Genomic DNA, 26,863 nt, shown 5'->3' with positions numbered 1-26,863 from the left:
TGAATATGAAATCTATAATCTCAGCCTCTCTATAATTTGCCCAACACATAAAATATGTGTTGGGCATAAAACACATGTGTAGGCGGCAGCATTGCACATGGGATGCCATGGTAAAAGAATGATTGACATGTTATCTTTGTTTTTTATACTTTGATTGAGCTCTATTTATAGTTATTCCAACTTGAATAGGGCTTGTACATTGCAACATTAAAACACAATGCCCACCTCCATTATGGAAGCACATGAGCAATGGAAAGTCAACTCATTGTGTTAGTAGTGAAATCGTTTTGGTCATTGACTAGAAATGAATGGTGTCATTGTGTGCAGAAAACAAAACGAGAATATAGCATTTCTTCAAATTTTTGGCTTTAATTCATTATAATTTTTTTTAATATATCAAGTAACAAAATGAGTCGAAGAAGAAAACAGCAAACGAGGACATAGAGAGTGCAGTATAATGACCACAGCACAAAATGAAAGGATCCCCGCCATGCCACTTCAGCGAAATCAAATATTTGACGTTTTTTTATGATTGGAAGTAAACATGAAATGGGCTTTTGTAACTGAGCTGTTTGGGTGAAGCAAAAGCCATTTAAAAGATTAAAAAGGAATGTAAACAGGACAATGCCAACTTTCTACCCGCAGCTTTGTCAAGGATACAGCCAGTTCTGCCTGATTAAGTGGTATCATTAAGCCTACACTGCATGACTTTGCAGTGGAACTAAATCATTCATTTCGGATGCCATATTAAGAGAGGCTTGAGAAAAACATCACAGCACTTTCACTGACGAGCCATCACATTTTATTAGGGCTCAGCAGTGGAGACAAATCCGGAACGAGGGAGACGAGAGAGAGAGAAAAAGAAAAGCATAAACAGATCCTAATAACTGTCACACTGAAATGTCATGACGTCCATCTTCACCAGCAGCAATTCAAACGACGGGGGTCATACACTGCGCTGCACCCGTAGACCAGTCACAGGGGTCCGCCTCAGAAGAGCCCGTTCACCTGCTCCGTCTCAGGGTCCAGATCTATGTCGTAGAAGCACGGCCTGGTAGGCAAGCCAGGGATCGTGGGCATCTAGGGTGAAAGGACAGGTAACAAAAGGAACAATGGCTGTTACTTATTGCTAACTGCCAAACCTTAACAAACCCTCAAGTAATTGGCACCCTAACAACAAACCGTTTAAAATACATTATTTTGTAAAGACTCCGGGGAACCGTGAGGCCGAAGAAGACAGAAAAGGGGGTGTGGGCCGTTCGTACCGTTCCGACCAATGGGAAGAGGAAGCCGGCGCCAACACTAGCCTTGATGTCCCGCACTGGAACCACAAAGCCCGTGGGCACACCCTTCTTGTCTGCGTCGTGAGAAAGGGAGAGGTGGGTCTTTGCCATGCAGATTGGCAGGTTGCCAAAGCCCTGAAAAAAAACAAGGTAGGCGAGTTCAGTCAGGTGAGGTGAAGGCAGGGCGTTTGGCAACATCAGGTAAATACTACGGATCAGCACACAAGCGGTGTTGCGATCCTCGGTTCGGCCTCCCAGCGTGCCCCTCGTGACCGGGTCGAGAGGAGGACTCACCTGCTTGGTGTAGAGCTCCACCTTGCGTTGGGCCTCAGGCAGGAGCTCGATGTCGTCCGCGCCGTAGATCTTCTGGGCGATGATTCGGATCTTGTCGGCGATGGGGAGCTGACAGAGACGAGGAATGAAGGAAATGTTTATCCAAGACCGAAGGTAGGCCGAGAAGTGCAGTTGCATTTTTATTGGCTTGTATTATTTCCTGTGTCTTCCACTGCGGAAGACACAGGAAGACACTCCTATTAAACCCCCTGCGGGGAATGGCTTAATGCAGTGATAGAGATCTAAATTCATTGATAGGTAGATTAAACTATTAACCCCCTTGCGGGGGATTAATAGTTGTATCTACCTATCAATGAATTTATTAATAATAATAATAATGATAATAATAATAATAATAATAATAATAAATTAAATTTATATAGCGCTTAATATGGTACTCTAAGACGCTTAGATTTAGCCATTCCCATTCCAGTTCATGAACTGTGCTCCCCCCCTCAGGGGCGTCAGGGCCACACCTCCACATCGTAGAGGAACTTGAAGTCACTGGGAGACTCCGAGGCCCTCTGGACAGCCTGCCCGAGGGCCACGGCGCCGGCCCCGCCCTCCGCCCAGTGGGAGCAGCGGACGGCGTCGAAGGCGCCCGCCGCCTTGGCCACGCTGCAGATCAGCTCCAGCTCCGCCTGGGTGTCCGTCCTGCAGGGGGGGGGGTCAGAGCAGAGGGTCATGCGATCCAGTCGGTGGTTCACTTTGCCTCCATAGGAGAGCGATGGCCACCGGTGAGAGCTTACTTGAAAGCGTTGACGGCGACTACCACGGGAACCCCAAAGAGTCTGGCGTTCTCAATCTGCTTCTTCATGTTACCACAGCCCGTCTCCAGCAGCTCCAGGTTCTACACACACACGAATAACATGCTCCACTCACGTGTGAAAACATAACAAGTCCTCAAAGTGGGTGAACGTGGTAATCGTCAACATGTGATCATCTCTCTCTCACACACACACACACACACACACACACACACACACACACACACACACACACACACACACACACACACACACACACACACACACACACACACACACACACACACACACACACACACACACACACACACACACACACACACCTTTGAGGCTACTTGTTACAAGGGCATCATTTACCTCTTCCACGTACTCCTTTGGTAAAGGCATGCCAGCAGTGACCTGGGGAAATAGAAGAGGGAAATTTGTTTAATTCAAAATAAATATAATGTTAAATGGACACAGATTACCAGACCATAGCACAAAGTAAGCCAATAAGTATTTGATTAATATTAAGGTTGTGTGATGATTGGTAGACAATAGTTTCAATTACGCTCTCATGACTGATGAGATTGCATTTGCATTTGGAGAAACCAGATTCACGCTGGTGTAGGTAATGCATGTATAGATGAACAGTAACTAGGGATCATGACCAATACTATTTAAGACAAATTAATCAAAGGTTAAGCATTTGTAATAGAATTTTCACATGCAAGTGGTTGCAGGGATATACCGTAATCTAAGGACATTTCCGTGGTTGCAATACTTTGCTGCAAACGATTGCATCAATGAATGCATCATACAATTATATCCAGCTATTTGTGTTCAACACTCTCATTCTGCCTCCACTTCATTCTCCTGTAAGATGCACTTGAGGCAGGAGCTAAAATGGAATATAAATCAGTTTTTTTCCATTTGGGACCTCTGCAACCAGCAGGGAACGTAATTACATTCACACCAGGGCATCTGCATTCATAGAGGGAGACTAGCAGACAATGAGCAGGGCACTGTTAACTTGAACATTCTTTTGAACAAAGGCTTGTCATGTATGCAATTTCCCGTACCGTTTCAGTTACATTATTATCCCTACAGTAAATAGGCATTGCAATGTTATGTATATCTTACATTTTCACCCGTCATGTTTTCTAAATAAAGAAACTAAGGAAGAATTATATGAGGCCCTTAACTACTGTCTAATAGTATTGCAAAAATAGCTTTGACACAAAATTAAATAAATACAAATTCTTGTTTCAAAAGTCTTGACAGCACCACCCCTGACCATCCATCGAGTACTACAGCGCACTGGACGGCGCCACAGGGGGACCCCCAGGGGGGCTGACCTTAGGACCCCCGCCGTGCATCTTCAGCGCCCGGACGGTGGCGACCAGCACCACCACGTGGGGCCGCAGGCCCGAGTAGCGGCACTTGATGTTGAAGAACTTCTCCATGCCGATGTCGGCCCCGAACCCGGCCTCCGTCACTGTGGAGCGGGGAACGACACACGAGTCAGGGAGCGTGGGGAGCTCCAGGTTGGGTTCGTATACGACATGCAAAGCACTGGCGCTGCGCTATGGATCTACGGTTAGGCCTTTGGGCAATTCAAACCTCAATGGACGTTGAATTGCATTATTCCACTAACGCACTGTGCCAGAACCTTTGGCGCCCTTTTTGTTTCAGCTGCCAACTAGCAGTGCCATCGTTATGTGATGGTTTAGCTCCAGGCCTTGATTAGGTGCCACAGAGAGCAAGTGCTGCGGTCGTAAAACACTGGCGTGGTGAATGTGAATACGTGTTAAAAATAAACCATTCAAATAAAAATGGGATATGACGTTCATGGAGAGACTAGATTGGCTGTTGATGAAACTAAAATAAGATTGTTACTCGTGCTGGCTGCAAAGAGAAGAACCAAAGAACCAATCGGCTGCATATGTAGAGCTAACACTAGGGGGCCCAATTGAGTGTAGACAGTGGAGAGTGAAATGATAGTCAGAGGATTTCACATGAAATCAATGTTAGACAAGGTCATCCTTTTTCGAATATGCCATCATGCTCATATTCAGCCAGTGGATAAGAACATCCATTTTGTACGGCATTATATACCAAACAACTTGAACCAATTAGGAGTAAAAGAAAAGTTTGTCACATTTCCATCATTTACTCATACATTTATAGTGTACATATTATACATATCATATAGATAGATACATCATATGCTAGTATACCCATAATGTACATATCATAATGCATTATGCATTATGAACCAGTTTCGTTCACCTATTTAGAGCTTCTGTTCAATTCATCTGATAACTTGTAAGCTGAGAAATATGCATCTTACATGCTAAATACGTGGGTTTTTTCAAATTCTATTGAAAGCTTATTTAAATAAAGCTGAAGTGAACAGGAGGATTACCACAGCTGCCAGAGGAAGCTGATGCTAAGGTGGGCCCATCCCATCCATCCATTGTGTATGGGTAAATAATACGACAGTAGCCCTGGATGGCCAATACACAGCGGAAATAAACTAGATCTTAATGAACATAGCATTTAGCTTTAGAACAATTATATGCAGAGAGTCAAACCCCTTCGTTCCACCAGTGGCATGGTACTTTTTTGAACCACGGTCCCCCTTTTAGAAGCACAGCGGGCTTGGTACGGGTTGGGGTACAATGGGTGCCACAATACAACTGTTTTCTTCGGCTATATGGCCACCCTTACTAATGCAGCATTGGCTCAACTAAAATCGAAATCCTATTTTAGTGAACCAAGTTAGACATCCTGTCATGTAGGCATCACTTGAATGAACGCATCAGATGCAAAAGACTACACGATGCATTGTGGGAGCTTGACTCACCTACGAATCCCTCAGGCCCAACCAGCTTCAGCGCTATCTTGTCAGCCAGGATGGAGGAGTTGCCGTGGGCGATGTTGGCAAAGGGGCCGGCATGGACGAAGACAGGAGTCCCCTGTGGAGGGAGAGGACTCTGTGACACGAGCGACTGAACCCCTGACATTGTTACCCATGATGCAACTGGCAAGGCCAACACAACCGACCCCGCTCCACTGGGCTCACCCGGGGTTCATGGCTGTCTTTGGACCCACCTGCTGCAGAGTGTTTGTAATGGAACATATGACCGTGTCCTAGACCCGTCTGCGAACAACGTAAGACGGGCTGGTTCGTGTCGGTTCTGTGTGGCGGCGGGGGGACCCACCTCCAGTGTCTGCATTAGGTTGGGCTTGATGGCGTCCCTCATGAGAACGGCCAGGGCACCGCTCACGCCCTGTGGGGGAGAGGAGAACGTGGAACGCGTCTCAAACCTGCTGCTGAAACCGCACAACAGCTTTAAAATGAATACTACAGGTATAATGTCATCAAGCAACATGATCATTATTGATAATTATTGATAACGGAAGCTGAACCAATAGGAGAGCGGCTGAAACCCTTAGAATTGTATTGTTTGTATTTATGTGTATAATATAGATATCTATTCCTCACAAAAAATCATTACAGCATCGACTTGCTACTTGCTATATTTCCCAGAGCTCACAGATCAGCAGCGGTAAACACAACCTCCACCTTTGTTACCATGGTGACAGTGGATAAGACTGTGGTGACTCAATAGACCAGAGGAGAGAGAGGGCAGGGGGCTAGTAGGAACTGACCAGGTCCTCGGTTGTGATTGGCTGCCCGCTCTTGCTGGTGGCCACCACCATGTTGGCCAGGCGTTGGCGCATGTCCGCCAGGCTGCTGGTCAGGGCCAGCACCGCCATGATCTCACTGGCCACGGTGATGTCAAACTGGGCCTGGTGGAGGGGATGCCGAGGAACCAAACCGTCATGCACTATGACAGAGAATCTTTACAGCTGGGATGAATGGTCGGAAAGTGAGGGACGGGGAGAAATGTCAGATGTCGACGAACAGTTGACCTAAATGTTTAATTCAGAACGGGAATTAGTTCTTCCTTAAGATAAACATTTTGGGAGAACACACATTTTTTTATTTTCTAGTCCTTGCTGTGTACTGGGCAGTGTTAATTAATAGGGAGGGCAATGTCGATAAAGTTAAATACAATCACTAGTATTATAATTGACTTCGATTATAGAGGAAAATGGCTTCAGGAAATTTTGAGAGAGACTCGCAGACAAGACATGAGCTCTGCCTCTCGCTACCTCTCTGGTGAATCCCTTCTCAGTGGGCGACTGGCCAATCGTGATCTTCCTCAGGAACCGGTCGTTGGTGTCCAGAACTGCAAGAACAACACAAGACACACGGAGATTCACATGGTGATGCACAAAAGGCGCGGTAGACATTATAAACCCATGACGTGGAGGAACAGCTGTCCCAAAGTTCACACCTCTCTGCCAGGTCACAGCCTCCGGGTTCATGTCCAGGCGGGCGAAGCGAGTGACCTCCTCGTCCGTCAGGGTGTTGGGGTCCGTCTTCTCGATCCCCAGTTTCTACGACCATACAAAGATATTCATACAACGCTTTCTCCTCTATGACTGTGTAAAGAACAGGGACGCCATTGCTTTGTGATTGGGGTTTTTCGTGTTTGAGATTTGCCCTTCAGTCATGCCATGTTTACCTTTAATCTGTTGATCTGGATGGGGGAGAACTGTCTCTGGCCTCCGTTGATTGGAACCAAGCGGTTGTACAGAGCCTGAGGTCAAACATACACAAAGAGAAAGAAAGTAAGAAAGAAAGAAAGAAAGAAAGAAAGAAAGAAAGAAAGAAAGAAAGAAAGAAAGAAAGAAAGAAAGAAAGAAAGAAAGAAAGAAAGAAAGAAAGAAAGAAAGAGATGACATGTTAACACAAGTACAGGTTCCCAGCATGCCAACGAGAGAGAGCCAGAGAGAGGGGGCTTCAGGATGGCTCACTCACCTTGTCCGTCTGCGTGTTCTCGTGGAAGATGCGGGCGTCGATGGCTGCGGCCACCAGGTTGTTGGCGGCGGTGATGGCGTGGATGTCCCCGGTGAGATGGAGGTTGAACTGCGGGCATCGGTGCAGCCATTGAAATGCATTACATGTATTACACAAGTGTTGCTGGCATTTCTAAATAATGCAGATTACCAGAGCCCTTAGGCAAGTTGCCTCCGCTAAACCAGCGTGAGCATGTACAGACTTATGCCCTTTATACTTCTATTCAATGGGACTATTAAAAAGAGAAAAAGTAATTGGGTGGTGAGTTCGGTTGAAGAGAGTAAGTAGAGGGAGGGGCAGGAGCGGTTTGGACTAGAGCTAGCTTGAAGTCTGAAATTAACCTCAAATTGAACATGTTGTACCTTTAACAAAAAATGGTTCATTGTGACTTGAATACACCACCAGTGCAAGTTTGGCACAAAAACAGGGGGGGGGGGGGGGGGGGGGGGAAAGCAAGGCCTTACCTCCTCCATGGGAATGACCTGGGAGTAGCCCCCACCTGCGGCGCCACCTAGCAACAGAGACCAACGGCGCCCGGTCAACACAGACCCCTCACACTCATCCATCTCCTAAAGCCTGGGTGTCCGTTCCACCCCAGCGCTGAAAGGCTGCGCGGCCACCGTGTCGGGGGTGCTGACCTTTAATGCCGAAGGTGGGCCCCTGGGACGGCTGGCGGACGCAGGCGAAGACGTTGAGCTTGAGGTGGGCTCCGAGGGCCTGGACCAGGCCGATGGTGGTGGTGCTCTTTCCCTCCCCCAGGGGGGTGGGGGTGATGCTGGAGGGACGAAAATTAAGAATAGTAAAAAAAAAATACATTATTAGCAACGGAGAGGGTTTCAACAATATATAAACATGGATAACGAATAATATATAACTAGTGAAAGAAACAATTTCTTCCATCAGGTTTATGTTGTTTGAGTCATAACACTGTAACACCAGCGCTAGTAGAAGGTAAGCATAGACGTGGTCTCAGAACACCTAGTAGACAAGGCATCGTGAACACGAGAGGCCAACAGACAGACGAGACGTGGAGAGCGGTTGCGTTACCCAGTGACCACCACGTATTTCCCGTCGGGCTGTGCCTGCAGGCGCTTCATGATGCTCAGCTGGACCTTGGCTTTGGTCTTGCCGAAGAGCTCCACCTCGTCCGACAGCAGGCCCACCTCCCGGGCCATGCAGTCGATGGGCTTCGGCACGCACGATCGGGAGATCACAATGTCGCTGTCGTGGGGCAAGTGCATGGACATACTGTTATTTATGGGTTGGTTAGGAGAGTCGAAGAATACCTTTTCTGGGGAAGATTGACTCAAGTTTCGATGGATGACTTTCGGGTGCAAATATTTAGGATGCCAGAGCAGGGTTTCGTGAGAGGGTAGGAGAACAGCAAGACACCCACCTGGGAACGGGCTTCTGGAGGTTGAGCTCGGTGTAGGAGATGCTCCACTTGCCGGGTTGATGGCTGTCCAGGAAACGCTTGGCACCTAGCACGGTATTCTACACACACCAAGTTTTCTTAACGTCATTAAACTGCCTTTATCCCCAGGCAAATGCAATGGATTAGGAACAAATATCCACGTATTGCGTTGAACAAGGAAAAGGTGAAAATAATCAAAACAATATTTTTTTGTATAATGTATTTAGTTTGTTATTAACAATCGTATTACTGTTGTAAACAAGGCTTGATAATATGCCCATTAGACTGTACCCTTTGGTTCTTAAATGAGCAAAATAATGAAAGTAAATTTGCATGGAGCGTTCCATTGATACTTATTACTCGATGATGATGGAAAACATCCATGTTATAAACTCATACAACATGAATTATGTTGTTGTTTTTTTCCCATAGAATTCGGTGCAAGTTCGGTCTTGCACCGAAAAGATGCAGATAAGAGGGTGGAAGGATCTTACTAATTATTCCACCATAAAGAGAACCAGTAAGACTCTACATCCTGAAGCATTGTAAACAAAGTCTTACCGCCATGAGCATAGCCACCGTCATCGGTCCGACGCCCCCAGGCACTGGGGTGATGAAGCCTGCCTGTTCTTTGGCTGATGTGTAGTCGACGTCCCCCACCACTCGCTTTCCACTAGGCTTGCTCTCATCTGGCAGAGGGACAGAAGCATCGACAATTGGACTTGCTTTGGGATCAAAAGGACCTGGCTTGCCAACTGGATGTGATGATGTTTTTCGATAGAAGTAGCATGCAATTTTCTATGACAAACTACTGAGTGTAATACTGTCTCAAGGGTTACAAACCTGGAACATGATTGATGCCGCAGTCAATGACCACAGCACCCTTCTTTATCCAATCTCCCTTCACCATCTCTGCTTTTCCAATGCCCACCACCAGGATGTCTGCTTTGCTGACCTGCACACAGAAAGGACACAATCCATAAAATAAATATATCGTGACGAGTCTGTAAACAATTTTAATGATTCGAGAAAGGAACATGATCCGTGCCCATATTCTATTATAGACAGAGATCATCATCTGCACGAACGCATGGAGGACCTAATTTGGCGAGACCAATGTCCGTGGCCAATGCGCTAATGAGTGCCGTCCATTTTACCTCCTCTGACAGATTGGCTGTCCTTGAGTGACAGATGGTGACAGTGGCGTGGCTCCACAGCAGCAGGTCGTGCATGGGCGCTCCCACGATCTTGCTACGGCCAACCACGACGGCCTTCTTGCCTGCGATGGATACGCCTGCAAACAAGCCGTTGGATCAGGAATGAAACATTGTTTCCTCCAAACTGTCATAAGGCAGCCAGACCCGACAGCTACCCGTCTGTTTGATGAGCTCCATGCAGCCGTTTGGGGTGCAGGGCAGGAAGCAGTCACCCAGGTCTCCTCGAGCAAGCTTCCCGGCGTTGATACTCGTCAGCCTGAAAAGAACGCAAAAACACACAGAATAACTTTGCAATTCTCTGTGTTCATGAGGAATTACTGAGACCATTTGAAAAAAAGATTCTTCCAAACAGCGGCGGTGGGTCAATAGAGGGCGCTAGGGCGCCGCCCCTCTGTGAAAGTTTCACTTGAATATATCTGTAACTATGAATCAACTATTATAAATACAAAATAAATCAACAAAAATACATAGCGTTTATCCTCGTTTAATTGTATGATAAACCGTACTTGCCACTGCCAGCAACCATTTAAATGTGTCTGAACATCAATGATTTGGGCTGGGTTAGTTATGGATCATTCAAATTAAAGCCCAGGGCAGGGGCGCCGGCCACGTTGAAGTCAATGTAAGTGCGCAAACTTTTTGCTGTCTAACAAAATGAAGCAACTGTCCCATATTTCTAATTGCATTTGAAATAGACATTGAGACTGAAAGACTCACAAAATTGACACTATAGGAAAGTGATCATGATTCGTCTTAATATCAGAATAACAACAATGGGACAAATAGCAATGGCTGGTGGAATGACCATAATGTAGGTCTGTATATGCGGTATAAGCTTGTCCAGGCCCTGCAAGTCAGGATTTAGGCTATGAATCTGAATGAATAGTAGGCAATAGGTAATAGATAGTGGCCATCCCCAAAATGCACCAGAATACAGGAAATCAAATCTACCAATTCAAAATTATTTTTTCTGGGGGGCACCCCCAGACCCTTCGTCTATTACTGCACCCCACCAACATTTTTCATCACCAGCTGCCACTGCTTCCATAGGAAGAATCTTTTGGTTCTCGAGACGTCTGCTGCTGACGTCAGCTGCTGCTGCCGCTGCTGCTTACCCGTCTACGTCCTTCTCCGGGGCCACGGCGTTGGTCACCTTCTCGGTGTCCATCTTGTTGACTGAGTCAAGAGGCAGCTGGACGATGAGGCCGTGGATGGAGGAGTTCTCGTTCACCTCTCGGATACGCTCGAGAACCTACAGGCGCCGTGTCACAGTTATATACCTCACACAGAGGAAGACGGGGCTCCGTGTGAAAACAGTATGTTGGCATCGGCTTCCAATGGTCCGCTCATTGGTGCGTACCTCATTCTCTGTCGCTGTCTTGGGGAGTCTCATGTGTGTGGCGTTTATTCCAATCTAACCATAGAGGAGACAATAGAAAACGTTTTAAAAAATTTCTTTACATGAAATAAAATTATATTATTAAATTAATTATTATCTATTATTCGAATTATTTTATTAAACCATTTTTTTATAATAATTATTATTTTAAAAAAGGGGGGTTTTATATGGATCCGATCGGATGAGGTCAATGTGTTAAGAACATACCTCGGCTGCTGCCTTGATCTTCATGCTGATGTAGAGATTTGAATCGTCTCTGTCGCCCACCTGTGAAGTCATTCAACACAGAAGTTTCTGGACCCAGCTTAATGTCAGCCACACAAAGTGGACACATCCAGGGTGCATTCAGGGACATCTAACTGTACTGCCTTGCAAGAAGAAAAGACTGACTTGGGATTGAGGACACAAACAGCGCCAGCATCTGAAGTGGAGGTACATCAGTGTATCAGTAATGATACACTGATGTACCTTGGTTTCTCCTCCTTTGACTAACCTGTAAGACGACCAGACCGGGGCTGAAGTTGGGGTCCTGAGCCTTCATCTCTTCCACTTCTTTCTTGAGGCGCGCCCGCACCTGCCTGAAAATATCAACAGAAAACAATCGTGTTATTCATTTAACTTCCCACAACACACAGATCGAGACCCGGAATAGAACTAGAATCTGCACTGTCCAGATAATCTCAAAGCAGAGGTCTGAAGAAATGACACCACGTTTGAAAAATGCGGGTTCCTGCAGTAAAACACACACCAGCGCCAGGTTCAGGGGCCTATTTTGTCTTAATTTTCCGCAATACCATTCCATTGGCCTTGAGAGGTTACGTTAACAACAATGAGATTATGCAACTACAATGTTAAACTGCTGACGGTACAAACCTGCAACCGGCATAAATCTGTTCTAGAGCTGCAAGCTGCTTGAAGTTAGTGTTACACTGTAACTATTTACAGTCCTATTACTGCCCTTTGATTTTGGTCAATATAATAAAAGATAGCATGTTATCTCATGAGATAACGGAGGATGGACAGTGTATAACTTAATGTTAAGAGTCGGCAAGTTAAAACCAATTGCTATGTAAACATGTACAAATTAATAAAATGATAGTGATCAAAGAACAGAGCCGTCGCTCAACCAGACGGATAAGGAAATGTACCGTTTACCCCAATGCAACACAAATTAATAGTATTGAACTATAATTTCGAATTGGTCCGACAATGGCTAAATGGGTATAAACATATATGGTTGGCCACAGACCATGTTCTTTATTGTGCTTGTTCAAACTGGATGTGATCCAATATGTTGCAGGAGTTCACTTACAATCAGGCCTCACGTGGCTCCAAATGTAAGCAGAATACCTCACATGATGCCAATAATTGCATGGGCATGACACAAATAAGTGGCAGCAGTGCGAGTTCGGCCTATATCTTCAAGCCTAGGGCCCCACGTTAGTTGTTGTCCTAGTATTTCCCCCAGAAATAAATCAGAAATACATTTTACTTATAGACAGAAATTTGTAATGAAAGATTAGTGACCAATTTAATGGCAAAATGAACTGATTTGGCTTTAAAAAAAAACAAAGAAAACTATAGAAGATAAGTTATCCATCTCTAAACACAGTGTCAATAATTACAGATTTGATATATGACAATGTTCAAATACAGCACCTTGCCCATAAAGCATCCTTATCACTGAAACAGGTTAGTATTGTAGATCACCCCCACTACTTTAGAGCAATGCATCAAACTCTATCCAACTGAGCATGAACCTACATGACCTACATGTCGACTGGATGGACCACAGATTTATCAATAATTTATAATTTTATCAACTAACCAGAAGGCCAATCGTAAATGAGGGTTGGATGGAATACATGTCTTGTGACAAACATACGTCTCAAACCAATATTGACAATAAACACGAGATGGTCAATTTATTTCTGTTCAGACATCACATACATGTTTACACTTCAAAAAGCTTTTAAGCATAGTATAAATGCATTGAGGGTGAGGGTTCACTGCATGGAGTTTGACACTTTTTGCAAAATCTTACATAACAGCAATCGATCCTGCAACTATTAAACGGCAAAGTCTACTTCTGTCAATACGCTTAACATAAAAAGGCACTTCAGGAAGGTAGTTAGTTATTTTGAAAAAATATTTCAATCTTTACAAATAATGCCATTTGTAGTTTAGTTTAGATTTACCCTATATCAATGTGACCTTTTTCACAATCGTGTGTGTGAAGTATTGCGATCATAACATATTATACTAATCTGTTGCCTTTTTCATAATCCTACAATTTTAAATGACTAAGCCTTGAGTTTATATTCGGGATTTGAAGATTGGCTATTAACTATTAAAGAGCAAAAAAAGCCGGTAATTCTAATTCATTAACAAAAGTTGTCTAAATAAAGTACACAATGTTGCACATGAACACCTGATGCACGTGGTCAAGACGTGCGTAATATTATCCCATGCATTAAACTAACATTCACTTTATTACCATAATTTAAGAAATCCCTGTAGGCTATGAACAGTCACAATCTTAAACTAATCTAGCCATTACAGAAAATAAGGCATTACAAAACTTCTAAGCTAGCCGTCTAGTTAGCTGGCACACATTATCAACGCGTGGGTTTCCAATGGACCTTGTGGTCAAACTATGGCATGATAAACTTACGCGGAAACCTCTTTGCCGCTGATGATTTGGGCTGGCATGGTTCGGCTGGACAGTAGTAGATGGACAGATGTAGTGGATGCGCTACCCTTTCTCCCGAGCAGATTGTGTTCAGTGAAAAGTCTGTAGTTCAAAGACCTAGTTTCACAAGCCAGAGAACGCCTCTTTCTACGCCGACCCTGCGCAACAAAGTTTCCGTAATCCCTTTTAGAGAATAGACGTTACTAGCTCGTCCATTCTCACGTAGGAGTGGATAGAGGTGGTTGCATTGGCTCTTTTTTTTTTTTTTTTTACAGTGAATCTAACCATAAATCAAACGCTTCACTTAACTCTTGTCTGGAAGTCCAGCTCTCCCAACCTCCCTTCCTGCCGAAAAATTGGTACATATTTTTCAATGTTTACAGACTTTTATTTTGGAATATTTGTTAATATTCTATTTTAGAAAGTATTTTCAGATATGATTATTTTATTAATATTATTGTTATTGTTATTACTATTATAACAATTATTATAATTTACTTCTAGTATTATGATTGTAAGGTGGAGTAATAATCCACAGGGTGAGGTGGCCCCCCCGACTCGACAGCAGGGGGCGCCATTGCACCTACAAGGACTTTGCAACGCAATGTTTATGGGCGTAACTTGACGTTTACTCGAGTATGTTTTGAATCTTGCAAACGTGCCAGCGTATGATCCTGAAAATACACACTAGGTAGTATCAGTAGTCGCTCAGGCTATAAGCCTGTATTGAGACATGAAGAAGCATAGAGAACGATGGAGAGTAAATTCTGTGTTTTAAACGACCCCGAAGACCTGCAAACGTTAATTACAAACACTGAAAATAGGCTACAATTTGAAAGGTACGTTAGGCTAACGTTACAGATGCTAGCTAGCTTCACAGATGTTTCGGTCTAAGGCCTGGCACTCTATCCAATTTATTAACGCATTGTTTAGTTTCCAGTCTAAACGGGTTTATATATCAAAATATAATGCATTGCATATCCTGCAAATATGTGGTTGGCAAGAGGCTCGTTGTCCCAAATAAAGCAATTCAAGGGAGTGACAGACTCGGTCCATAACTCCCCCTTGAAATGTGTTCTCATCAGTCTCTTTTGAACAGTAATCTATTGTTTGACTGCATCATCATTTTCTCAGGTCTAAGACGTTGTTTGAGGAGATTCGGGCGTCCATCAATAATAACGATGAAGAGGACCGCTCCTTCTGGAGGCCAGTGCTTCCTTGGGGTGGCGTCTACACCATCCGGGCAGGACGGAAGGCTATATCCTGTACCCCACTGTATGTCAAGATATACTTAAAGAACACCTGCACCATCGACGGATTCCTCATGATACTCTATGTCATTCTGCGGGACAATCAGGGATTCCCCAGGGAGCTAGGTGTCTTCCTGGGCAAGCAGTTTGTGGAGCATTTTCTCACACTGATGGACTCGTGTGACTACACCACGGTTAAGATGTTGTGGATCTGGTATAGGATGTCTAAGAAACAGTATCGATCTGCAGTTTGCCAAGCAGCTCTGGAGATTGACTTGTTTGGCAATGAGCATGATAACTTCACCGAAAACCTGGAGAACCTGATGTCCACGATGCAGGAGAGCCTGTGCACGAGCTGGAGCTGTCGGACCCGCTTCCAGGAGCTCCTCAAGAGGACGGTCATCATCAAGTAGGATCACATTTCCTGCAGTGCAGAAACATCTCAATTTTATAAAATGTTGCCATATTAATACAAATTATTTTGAGCTGTGAGCAGAGTTCAAATGAAGTTTGCCGTGTTGGGTTGATTGCAGTTTCTTCCCATTTAGTGTTTCCTACGATTTCAGTTGTTATGGTTCTGTCCCGCAGCCCCCCTCATGAACTGCCTCCCAGGGATCCCATTCAGTCCGCCGTCGATGAGTTCTTCTGCCCCAAAATCCTCCTCTGCACCGAACTCGGGTGAGCCCCTCCTCCACTCACCGTGCTGTACGTTGTCATAGCTACTTAACACACAAGTGTTCCCCTTGTCCCCCGACCAGGTGTGACGGGCTGCGGGAGTTCTCTCACCGGGTCTTCTGCCACGGGGCGCCGCCCTTCGTCATCCTCAACATGCAGCAGTGGAAGGCGGAGGAGCTCTCCTACGTTCCCTACCACTTGGCTCTGTCCCAGCACAGGTACCTTCTTGCTTTTCTACAGCCTGTCTGCATCGCCGTGGGCACTGGGGAATAGAAACGGACGGAAGGAGCACTAGGTGTGGTGAAGGCCGCTCGGTCCAGTACTCCAGCAGAAGGTCCTCAGCGACGGGAGGTGTTCTCCTCACACATTGCCCGTTATATTTTCTTCTACCTGCACCGCCCCCACTGAGACAACTAGGTGGGATGAATTTTGTATTTAACTTGGCCCAGGAGTCACACAATAAATACTGACATGGTTGTGTTCGGTTTCCAAAGGGGGACGGGCTACTGCTACTGCTACATGTGCTGAATCACACTAAGCCCACGGTGCATTTCTGCAGGTACTCACTGGAGGGCGCCACACTCTTCAACAAGGAGGAGCACCACTACTCGGCCGCCTTCCAGATCGACGGCTACTGGATGCACTACGACGGGCTGAGGAGCGACAACCTCATCCTGTTGCACAAGCCCCCCGAGCTGCTGCTGCTCTCCTCTCTCGTCTACACCCGGGCGTCTGAGAAGTAAAGCCCCCCCACCCCGCCAGTACCAACAATCTGTCTGAATGGGGACCACATGCTCACAGAGATGTGACAGAATATGATTCATTTCTACCACCCTTGCTTCTTTTTATTCCATGTATAGAGGTTCTGATTGCTTTCCCCCCCCCCCCCCCTACAGTTTTGAGGAAACTGTTACAAGTCTTATGAGCTGTTTTTCAAAAGACGAAGACTATAGGAGGCTCACTGCTTGGCATCCAAGAATATAATGGACTATAATAGTTCTCGGCTGTTATGCACAAATGGGGCGAGGGGGTATTTGCATGTCATATTCACGTCAGGCTCACAATATAAATATCCATACACCTCATATTGCCATTGCTATACAAACACATGTGTTTGAATGCCTACAGAGAATGCAATTTATATTTAGCAGTGTTGTAGCGAGAGCTGCAAATAAATGCATTGAGGAGCCGGTAAAAATATTGAACCTTTATGCATATCGGCCTCTGCCTCAATTAAAAGGGTGCTCTTTCTTTACACTGGGCTTTGTGTTAATAGACTGTTTGCTTCCTTTGCCATTTGTCACTTCGTGCCAAAAATGCTTTAGTTTCAATGACATATTTGGACGCAGAAGATATGGTAAATATAACAATGCTGTCCAAAATCCAAATCATGATCATTTCATACTCCGTATTAACACATACTAGTCTAATTGTAGAACTTGAATTTGTATTTAGATTAACAAAACCCACTCCATATTGTCTGTTTCAAAAGATTTTTCTGTCTTAAAGCATTAAATGACCACTTTCTATGCAGCCAATGTAAATCTATTGAAATTATGTTTAATTAAAAATATGATTTTTACATGATACAGAACACACAAAATAAGACATTGATAAGGAGTACCTTTATAAGGCAGGCATTTATTTTAACTGGGTACAACTGCACCAACAAACAGACTAAAATGTATGGAAAATGTCTTTAAGTAAAATATGTTAACATGTGGTGAACCAAAGAGCTACAGTCTATATCTAAGGTCATCTTGTGCATCCAGTAAGAGTCCACAGGATATAAAAGATTCAAGATTATCACCTTACTTCAGACACACATAATGGAAATGCAGTAGAAGCAGAGTGGTAATTTGGCTAAACATTGACATCAGCTTCAAAGGATTCCGTCTGTAGAGTCTAAACTGTAGCTTGGCAGGTTCCAGAACTGATGTTGTTGGTCCTCCCGAAGCTGCATTTTTAGTTATAACAAGCACTTTGGTGAAAGTGGTGGCAAAACGTCACATAGGGTTAGGCCATAAATAAAATAAAATTAGCATTTACTTGAAAATCATTTTTTTCGTATTTTCTTTGCAGATTTCACGTTTGCAGATTTTATCAGGCTTCCTCTAACGATTCAAGAATATGTATGAACCACTTACGCAAAATTCCTGAAATACATACGCCCACACAGTACAACAAAACATACACTTAATAAACAATGAGAAACGCACATAATTATGCCTGCATAATTTGTGCTCCTGCTAATAGACTTTGATTTTAAGTGACGAGCGTTACATAAAAAACAAAAACAAATCAGTGAGTATTGTTACAGAACATATGCAATAATAAAAAAAATCATTCCATCGCTGTTTTTCTAAAATAAAATCCAGGTTTGCAGTCTAATGTTTGTCATTAATGTCTACTTGAAGAAGTAATGTCTCATAAGTTATCACCACAAGGCAAATTTGTGGGACAGGCCAGTTTGGGAAGGAAAAACAAAACATCTAGTAAAACCGTAAAATGTTGCCTGCAGGGGCTACTAGAGAAGACCACGTCATTGCCTAGTGTTCAATGGTAAAGTCAAATGTTTATGTGTGGCTTATAGCACAGGCTACGGTGCAACTTATGTGAAGCCAAAGACGAATCAACTATTGAGCAATCCCTTTGAACCTGCATGCACAAAACCTAAAAATGATGCCACACAAAGCACATTTCGATGGCTTGTCAGTCAAGCATTTCTCACTACTCAACATACATGCCACGCGTTATTCCGTTACAGCAATACGAGATACCTTGGCTTGTTAAAAATGACTAAAGGAACAGAAAAACAAAAGGTATTGATCCACAGAGAAATAAGTCTTATTGCATTATCTAAATGCCATCAGTCTAAATAAAACATATGTACAAATTACAATATGTATCAAATAGTTTGGTAAGTGCAATGCAAGTCTCCACTTCTGTGCAAACATCAGTGTATACAATGCAGCTCAAACTTGACGTCGACAGGAACAGACACTTAAATGGATGCGCCACATTACAGGTTTTTTTCCTTTTCTTTTGCTCCCTCTCAATGCTCTGCCTGGCCCTGCCCATGAAGGAAGCAATGCCCTCCCGCAGCTGGGACGCAGGAAAACAATTCCTTCAAAATGCCACAGGATGGGTCATACAGGAACAACACGGCCTGATTGACTGCTTTCTAATCATCCTCCTTCATGACCGCATAAGAGGACACAAGACGTATGCATTCAGGGAACTAAGCGCCAACAGGCTATTGTTTGAGCATTACCGGCGAGGAAAGTAATGTCACGACATGGGAGGAAAACACAAAAACAGGCATGTTTTGGCACTTCTTGCAGAATTATGATTAGATCACTTAATCCGAGGTTGCCGTGGAACCTCTAACACAAGGCTCAGGTTTTAAGAAACTAAAATAAGTGGCAGACTAGGTATTACATCATCCCTGTGAATTAAAAGAAAGATTAAGCATTTCATGTGCTGCAAGGAGAGGGGTGGTGGGGGCGAGATCAACTGCCTTCTCTGAGGCCTCTTAACGAGCGAACCAAGACGACTATTTGAAGATCACACCAATGTCCAATTATACCAACCTTACGCAATATGGACAGGAATGTATAGGTTTTTAAGCCAAAAGCATTGCTTTAAATGGGACGGAGATTTTGTTTTATTGCATGGGCAGGTCAGGAGGTGTAAGATTCAGGGGCATTTCAAAGCAGACTAACGTTCCAGCTGAATAGAAGTCAACTAAAAACAGGTCAAGAAAAAAAACAAAATTATTTATATTAACAATAATTTATGTTAGGCGACGAACAGAAAGGGCTCCTGAATCCTACATATAGCACCAGTTAGTATTGGTTATTAATCCAGGGGGGAGGAGGGTAGGATCCAGGTAGCTTTTCCAGAGAAATAACACACCGACGCACAGAGGTGTAACAGGCATTTCTCATTGGCTCCCAGGGTTAGGCAGAAACAGACATGTGGGGGGGGGGGGGGGGGGGGGGTATGTTGAAAGCACAGCCACCTGGGTGTTGGCCTGGGCCTGTGAGGGTGGGTCATCTCTCCATTGACCACTGAATCAGTACACAAACCATTTGGACTATTTACAGGAGAGAAAAAAGGCAGCCCTTCTTAAAGTAATTAAAGATTTATATTTATTTTTTTAATGAAGACACACACACACACACACACACACACACACACACACACACACACACACACACACACACACACACACACACACACACACACACACACACACACACACACACACACACACACACACACACACACACCAAAATAAAAAAGTTACAGATTTCTTGCCCGTGTTAAAGGGCTCAGCTGCAGAGTACAGCAGCGGCCGTCTCTTCATCGCCTCGGTGACAACTGCCTGTCCTCATTCTCCTCCTACCCCATTGAGCAGCACCTCTTCATTTTGTGCCGCCATCTTGGTGCTCCTCTGCACCAGCTAGCTAGCGAGCGAGCGAGCTAGCTGGCCCTGGAGCATGTACCCACCCAGCAGGCTCCCTCCTCTGGGGAATCACGTCGGCGAGGTGCCTCGTACGGGCCCTGGAGGCTGAGCGCGGGGGGGGGGGGGGGGGGGGGGGGGGGGGAAGGTGGGGGGGAAGAGGAAAGAGAAACAAAAAGAACCGCCTTTTCGTCCCGAGTCTTCTCTTACGGAGTCCTGGCCAGCTGGGCCATGGGTCAAAGGGCAGTCAGGCCAAAGTTACAGCGGCAGTACATCATGCCACTGGAGTCCAGCCAGCTGTCCGAAATGGGGTCGTAGCGCTGGACAGTGTTCAGGTAGGACGACCCCGAGTGGCCCCCCACCACATAGAGGTAGTTGTCCACGATGGCGGAGCCGACACCTACAATGTCAATAATAACAGTGAGTAAATAACAAAAATAAAATTAACACACCAAAACTAGATTAACATTACGATGCGTGGACTAGTGCATTTAGGCAGACAGATACAATAGGTAGATGATATAGATAGAGTACACTTACAATTGACTAATTTAAAACATTGTTTTGGTCTGTCACTGATCTTTATGAGAATGGAGGAAAGAAACAGTGACCCACCAGTTCGCGGTTCATTCATTGGTCGACAGGCGGTCCATTGGTTTTGGTGCGGGTCGTACCGCTCGATGCTGGAGAGGTGGGACACACCGTTGTGTCCGCCCACCACAAAGATGAATCCCAACATGACTCCGACCCCAAAGTTGATCCTCTTGTCTGCCATGGGGGCTACCATTTCCCAGGCATCCTTACTGGGGTCGTAACGCTCCACACTGCACAGCGTCAGACACAGGTTAAAGGGTTAATAATAGGGCTGGGTATTGCCAGGTACTGCACAATTCAATTCAATTCGATTCTTTAGGTCTTGATTCGATTCGATTTAGATTCGTTTCGATATTGATCCAATTGCTTCGATATCGATTCAATAATACGTGCAGATGACAAAAATACCTAAATATTATTTAGAATGAACCATTTCAAAATGAATTAACCATTTCATTGTGCTTTAACTAGCAAAAAGGGAATACACCATTGTATAGTATTATTCCTCAGCTAAACTTCCAGCATAAAAGTAATAATCATAACATGGACAAATGTAAAAGGGCATGTACATTTAGGCATAGGCGCTTCTAGATTACAATGACAATTTTAAGGAAATAATCGATTTAAAAGAAAAATCTGAATCGAAATTGAATCGAGAACAAATAAATTGCAGTGCATCGATGAATCGATATTTTTACCCAGCCCTAGTTAATAACACGCCAAGTATTAGTGTGCAACCTGAGGCAGTCTCTGGTTAACACCTCTGAAGAATACGCTAGCCCATTACCTCTCGTTTTATGCATTTAGAATATGCATTTACATTACACACTGACTGTATGTTGTACGTCCCGGCACACAAATAGTGCGTATCATTGTGTTGGATTGGCTGCATCTCATCCTAACTATCGTTGTTGTATACAGGGAATGGGTTAACCTAGCATTGTAAGTGCTTGTTTCTATGAACATCCTTACTGTACCGACAGCAATATATTGTTGTCTTTCTTCTGACAAATGTGCTTATTGTACTTGTCACTTTTGACAAGTTGATAAAAGCTTCTGCTAAACGCCCTAAATGTTAATGCATATTAATTGCATGCTATTACCATTTAGCAACTGTATCCAACATTCAAATCTTACTGCGAGTGACCGGTATTTAAATGCAATGCGTATTCAACAAATATTTACTTCAATCAACTATTTGTTCAAAGAGTTCCTTCCTCTAGTAGCATTAACTGATTTACTGTTGCGAAGACACAAAAGGGACGCACATACTGATTGCATAATGCTGAAAAATACATGAGGCCCCTTTATTAGCTTAGCAGTACCAAGGTGATGAAACTCTTTAATGTCTCACTATATCTAAAAGGACAGAAGGGCAGCTGGGGAGAAGAAGGAGTCCCTAAAGAATAAGTTCAATCCAAAACACATTTTCCTGAGGGCTTTGAGGAGTCAAGGAGACGTAGCAACAGACTCTACCCTCTCGAGCCCCATCAGCTTGTGAGAGCCAACCTGAAGCAGGAAACATACGGGCTACGTTCCAAACCTATCCGATAGAGGCTTTCACTATTTCTATCTTTGGTCGTTCTTTTTTCCACTGCGGCCATTAGGGAGCAACGGGCCGTTTTCTTGGAAACACTTAACATCTCTCGCTGGTCTGTCACGTGTCCAAGATAACCGCAAGGGTAGGGGGCTGCGTGTGCCTGTGTCGGACTATAGCGTGCGGAGCCTGGCCCTTAGGAGCATATACATTACAGAAGGCAGGTGGAAACATTTCCGTGGACGGAAGCTAACATTAACAAAAGTTGTATGGCCCTTGTATACCAATGAAGATTCAGGATGATTCGACTGTAAGACTATTATCAAATAAGTTAAGAGTCGAATAAAGCCAGCCACTATCCTCGAAATCCAAAATGGCATTCCTTTGTTCTTCATATGAAGCACATGTGTAACAAGACTTGTGAAACAGATTTATGGTAAAAAGCAGAAGTAGTACCTGTTCATATGCGCCGGGCCGTAGCCCCCGATGGCATACACCATGCCATCCAGCACGGCAGTGGCAAAGCAGCTACGGGACTTGCTCATGGGCGCCACGGGTTGCCACTCCTTCAATTTGGGGACGTATTTCTCCACCGACTGGAGGTAGTACTGGCCGTCGTAGCCGCCCAGCGCGTAGAGCTCCCCCGCCAAGACCACCACTCCGAGGGTGCTGCGGCGCTCGGCCATGCGCTCCACCGAGGACCAGGTGTTGCTGTCGGGGTCCCAGCACTCCACGGTGCTCTCTAGTCTGCGGTAGCTGATGCCTTGCCTCATGTGCGTGGCGATGCCCCCCACCACGTACACCTTCTGGTCCAGCACCGCCACGCCAAACTCGTATCGAGGCACGCTGAGTGGGGCCAGCCCTATCCACGAGTCCGTCTGTGGGAAGTACATCTCCATGCTGGAGAAGGGAGACAAGGTTTAGGTTACTATATCTATAACAAAGTGAGCCTCTGAACAATTAAAGCATTCAAAATCAATCGAAATTGGAAGTACCAATAAATGATCAAACTCAAACACTGCATGACCAATTTGCTAGTTGTGCGGTAAGACGCGGTGTACATAATTTTTTTTACGCACGCATATAAAATGTGTTCAATGACAGGAGTCTGACATCAAACATAACTTAAAATTCCAGACTCATACTATTCAATAGAATACATTTATTTATGTATTTATTTATTATATATATTTATAGAAAGAGATGTTTTAATGACTTGAATTTTTCGGATAGAAGTGAAAGAAGAAGTGAGAAAGGTGAGATGTACCTTTCTAGCGTGGCAAAAAGACCCGCCTTGCCCCCGACCGCGAGCAGCACCTTGGGGGCACATCGGGGTCTGGTGGACAGCACCGTCTGGTAGGAGAGCCGGTGCTCTGGCATGAAGTGATATTTAAGGGCCTCGTTGAGTAAGTGCTTGCATGCGTGGTCGTCACGTATAAGGTGGTTGGCTTCGTAAAGGCGCGTGAGGAATTTGACACTGAGGAGAGGCAAGCGCACGCAGTGCAGCAGCTGCGCCAGATGCTGCTGCCTCTCGGTCACGTCGTACTTGATCCAGGACTCCAGCGCGAAGAACACTGACTCCTCCGTGACCACCTTTAGACAGTCGTTGGACACAATCTCGTCCAGCTCGGCCCGCGTCAGCTCGATAAACTCTTCCGTTTTGCACACTTCCTCAAAGTTCTGACAGATGAATTTGGTGGCGGCCAAACACAGGTCGTGGCAGCCATACGTCTCGGCAAAGCGAGAGATGCCGATGCAGTTCCCGGCGTCCAACTGGCTCTCAAGGAAGGAGCAGCACTCCTTGAGCACCAGTTTCACCTGGAGCAGGTTGGCGGCAGGCAGGAGCGACTCCACTGTCTCCTGGGAGATGAAGACTGTGCCCGTGTAGGCATACTCCACGATGGCCTGTGAGACAAAGAGGATGAGGAGTTAACGGGACTAAATAAATACTGGCCTACATAATACATTTGTGCAGAACATCAGCAAATCTTTTTCTGCAAACCGACCTGAAGCGCAGCCTCGTCGATACACTGGAATTCCACTTCCGACGTTTCCTTTTCGGACAGGTTCCCAGTGAACATGGCCTTGAAGTAGGGGCTGATGCTGGCCAGCACTACTTTATGGGCATGGATCTTAGCATCACCCACACGCAGTACAATGTCACACAGTTCATGATCCTGCCGCAGAAGCTGTAGGCCCTGCAGCAACTGCTCTGAGTGAGGCCGTGTTAAACTGGCAAGCATATAGGACTGGGCCTGCTGGTCCATCTGAGAGCAGAACAGATCAATACAATGTTGACAACACTGCAAAAACCATGACATTAATGATGAGCATTACAATAAGCCATTTAATCAGAGATGGGTTTGCAAAAACAAAATTAGCTTGACATTTTTATAACCAAAGTTTAAATGTATAAAACGTATGCATGTGATGCCTTGTATTTGTCTGAGAACCATCGATAGATTACTCGAGTCAGACGCGTTGGCTTTCCTGGCTGAACGTAGCTTCCCCTCAGCCCAAGGCCAGTTGCTAATGTTGGCTAAATAGCATAACATTAAATTTATTTATTCAAGCGTTAACGCGGGGAGATGAAACGCGCTGGTAAAAACAAAATTGGAATGGCGTTGCATGTCATGCTCTTATCCTAATGTTAAACGACTGAGCCAGCCAGAGTGTACTGTCGCTGTGAGACGTGTTTGGATGCATCCACTAAGCTAGCCATCTTGTTGACAGGGGCCTTGCCCCGATTCTGACTGAGTGCACATCAGACGCTGCAGAGCTATTCAAACGTCTCCTTCCACAATGCATTATTTAGAATCCATGTAGAGAAATAGTGAATAACAGCCTTGATTTTGCAGAAACGACATTCACGCGATAGCATACCCTTAGTAATACTGGTATACTCGATTCCAGCAAATACTCAATACCGATTTCCACCATTCGTTGCACTGCAGTCAGCGCAGGTTAGCAGCTAAAAATAAACACGGGTGCTGTGCCTAGCTGCATCATTGATTGATATAGCCTACAGAAACAAGGCTGATAAATACAAAACGGCTGTGTAACAGTGAAACAGTGTCATGACGAAATACACACGAAACGACACCAAATAAAAAACAGAAACCTGTAACTTATTCCGCGTCTGTTGTGCCGCTGTCAATACCGACTTCGCAGTAGCGTAGTTCAGCGGCAATCTGTGGAACCCCGGCGATGAGGAAAACAACGTAGGCGAGCGTAGCGTCGTCTGCGCACGGCGACCACAGGGGTTTTATAACGGAGCGCGGAGCTTCCCGAGAACTGAGAGCGGCGGATCCACTCGCCGCGCCTTCGAAGTAAAAGCACATGTAGAGAACGTGGCTGTTTTCAGATTTTGAGGACGGATGTGTTATCATGTCTACGAGAAAATATCTTGCTAGCTGTTTATGAATGAACTATATATATAGATTTATTATCAATGAAATTGGAAATGGTAGTTACACATAATACACATCAATCTAGCTCACTGTTTCTGAATGAACTATATATTTTTTTTCATAGCCTATATTACTATGTACAATAAATATAACAAAGGAAATGTGAAATTTTAGTTGTTTAATTTTTTAAATGTGTAGTCGATGATATGTATAATTATGGTCAATCATGTCAGTTAATTCGTCCATTTAAGTATTAGATTATGCATGCTTATTTCTATTCAACACTACTTTCACTATAATGTAAATAACAAAAGTTACTTCTTTCATTAACCAGATTCAAAAATACCTGATTATATTCATACACCAGACATAAACCCTTTTTTGAGCAATAGTTATTCTACCTGCCCCTGAGCACTGGTTCAATCGATTACAGTCACTGATGTACACCAGGGCCGGAGTGGGTCTCACTTTCAGGCCCACCCCAATAGTGTGGAGCGGGTTGGGTGCTTGAGAACCCATTCTAGTTTTTGGAAAAAATAACTTAAAATCCCCCGTGGACTATGAGGCCTACATATTATAGCATACATTTTCCTGTATTTCTCCATATATTGTATTTATAAATTGATTAATTTCCTGCATTAATATAAAATCCAACTAGAAAATGCATCCTATCCTTTGCTGCACTCATAACATTAGGCTGTGTGCACACCCGTGGCTGTGTTCTCTCTGCTTCCTCCTAGCCCTGCCTCATCAGCATTTCTGGGCTGACTCAGTTCTTTAAATGCAAAAATAAAAATATTCCGTGGCTAAATGCATGCTACGACCATACAACATTTGTACTGATGAATCATACTGAACTGATGGTTAGCTTCTTCATTGCCTATCCCATGTATTTGTTATAGCGTGATG

At 44.6% G+C, this 26,863-nt stretch overlaps 3 protein-coding genes across 3 annotated transcripts; 1 reads left to right on the top strand and 2 right to left on the bottom strand.

The window, feature by feature from the left end:
* Positions 1 to 332: 332 nt before the first annotated feature.
* Positions 333 to 14,175, bottom strand: mthfd1b (methylenetetrahydrofolate dehydrogenase (NADP+ dependent) 1b). The gene is made up of 27 exons (XM_056590298.1): positions 14,003 to 14,175; positions 11,822 to 11,906; positions 11,536 to 11,595; positions 11,290 to 11,343; positions 11,045 to 11,181; positions 10,085 to 10,185; positions 9,870 to 10,006; positions 9,556 to 9,667; positions 9,274 to 9,401; positions 8,695 to 8,792; positions 8,346 to 8,519; positions 7,937 to 8,073; positions 7,763 to 7,809; positions 7,260 to 7,367; positions 6,964 to 7,038; positions 6,733 to 6,835; positions 6,548 to 6,624; positions 6,041 to 6,181; positions 5,590 to 5,658; positions 5,232 to 5,343; positions 3,721 to 3,860; positions 2,741 to 2,782; positions 2,366 to 2,466; positions 2,093 to 2,270; positions 1,578 to 1,685; positions 1,266 to 1,418; positions 333 to 1,080 (listed from the first exon to the last, which is right to left on the bottom strand). Exons 1-27 carry the CDS (start codon positions 14,038 to 14,040, stop codon positions 991 to 993), a joined length of 2,805 nt encoding a protein of 934 aa, XP_056446273.1. The 5' UTR covers positions 14,041 to 14,175; the 3' UTR covers positions 333 to 990.
* Positions 14,176 to 14,646: 471 nt separating this feature from the next.
* Positions 14,647 to 18,355, top strand: c5h14orf28 (chromosome 5 C14orf28 homolog). The gene is made up of 5 exons (XM_056590416.1): positions 14,647 to 14,859; positions 15,155 to 15,679; positions 15,859 to 15,948; positions 16,029 to 16,167; positions 16,509 to 18,355. The coding sequence occupies exons 1-5, from the start codon at positions 14,774 to 14,776 to the stop codon at positions 16,686 to 16,688; spliced, it is 1,020 nt and encodes a 339-aa protein (XP_056446391.1). The 5' UTR covers positions 14,647 to 14,773; the 3' UTR covers positions 16,689 to 18,355.
* A 2,201-nt stretch (positions 18,356 to 20,556) lies between these two features.
* Positions 20,557 to 25,818, bottom strand: LOC130382582 (kelch-like protein 28). Its single transcript, XM_056590415.1, has 6 exons — positions 25,666 to 25,818; positions 24,551 to 24,811; positions 23,812 to 24,449; positions 23,001 to 23,444; positions 21,029 to 21,237; positions 20,557 to 20,813 (listed from the first exon to the last, which is right to left on the bottom strand). Exons 2-6 carry the CDS (start codon positions 24,809 to 24,811, stop codon positions 20,650 to 20,652), a joined length of 1,716 nt encoding a protein of 571 aa, XP_056446390.1. The 5' UTR covers positions 25,666 to 25,818; the 3' UTR covers positions 20,557 to 20,649.
* Positions 25,819 to 26,863: the final 1,045 nt, after the last annotated feature.

This window comes from Gadus chalcogrammus, chromosome 5 (genome assembly GCF_026213295.1).
Source record: "Gadus chalcogrammus isolate NIFS_2021 chromosome 5, NIFS_Gcha_1.0, whole genome shotgun sequence".
Taxonomy (NCBI): Eukaryota; Metazoa; Chordata; class Actinopteri; order Gadiformes; family Gadidae; genus Gadus; species Gadus chalcogrammus.
The sequence above is the reverse complement of the archived record's forward strand: the minus strand, read 5'-3'. Positions and strand labels throughout refer to the sequence as shown.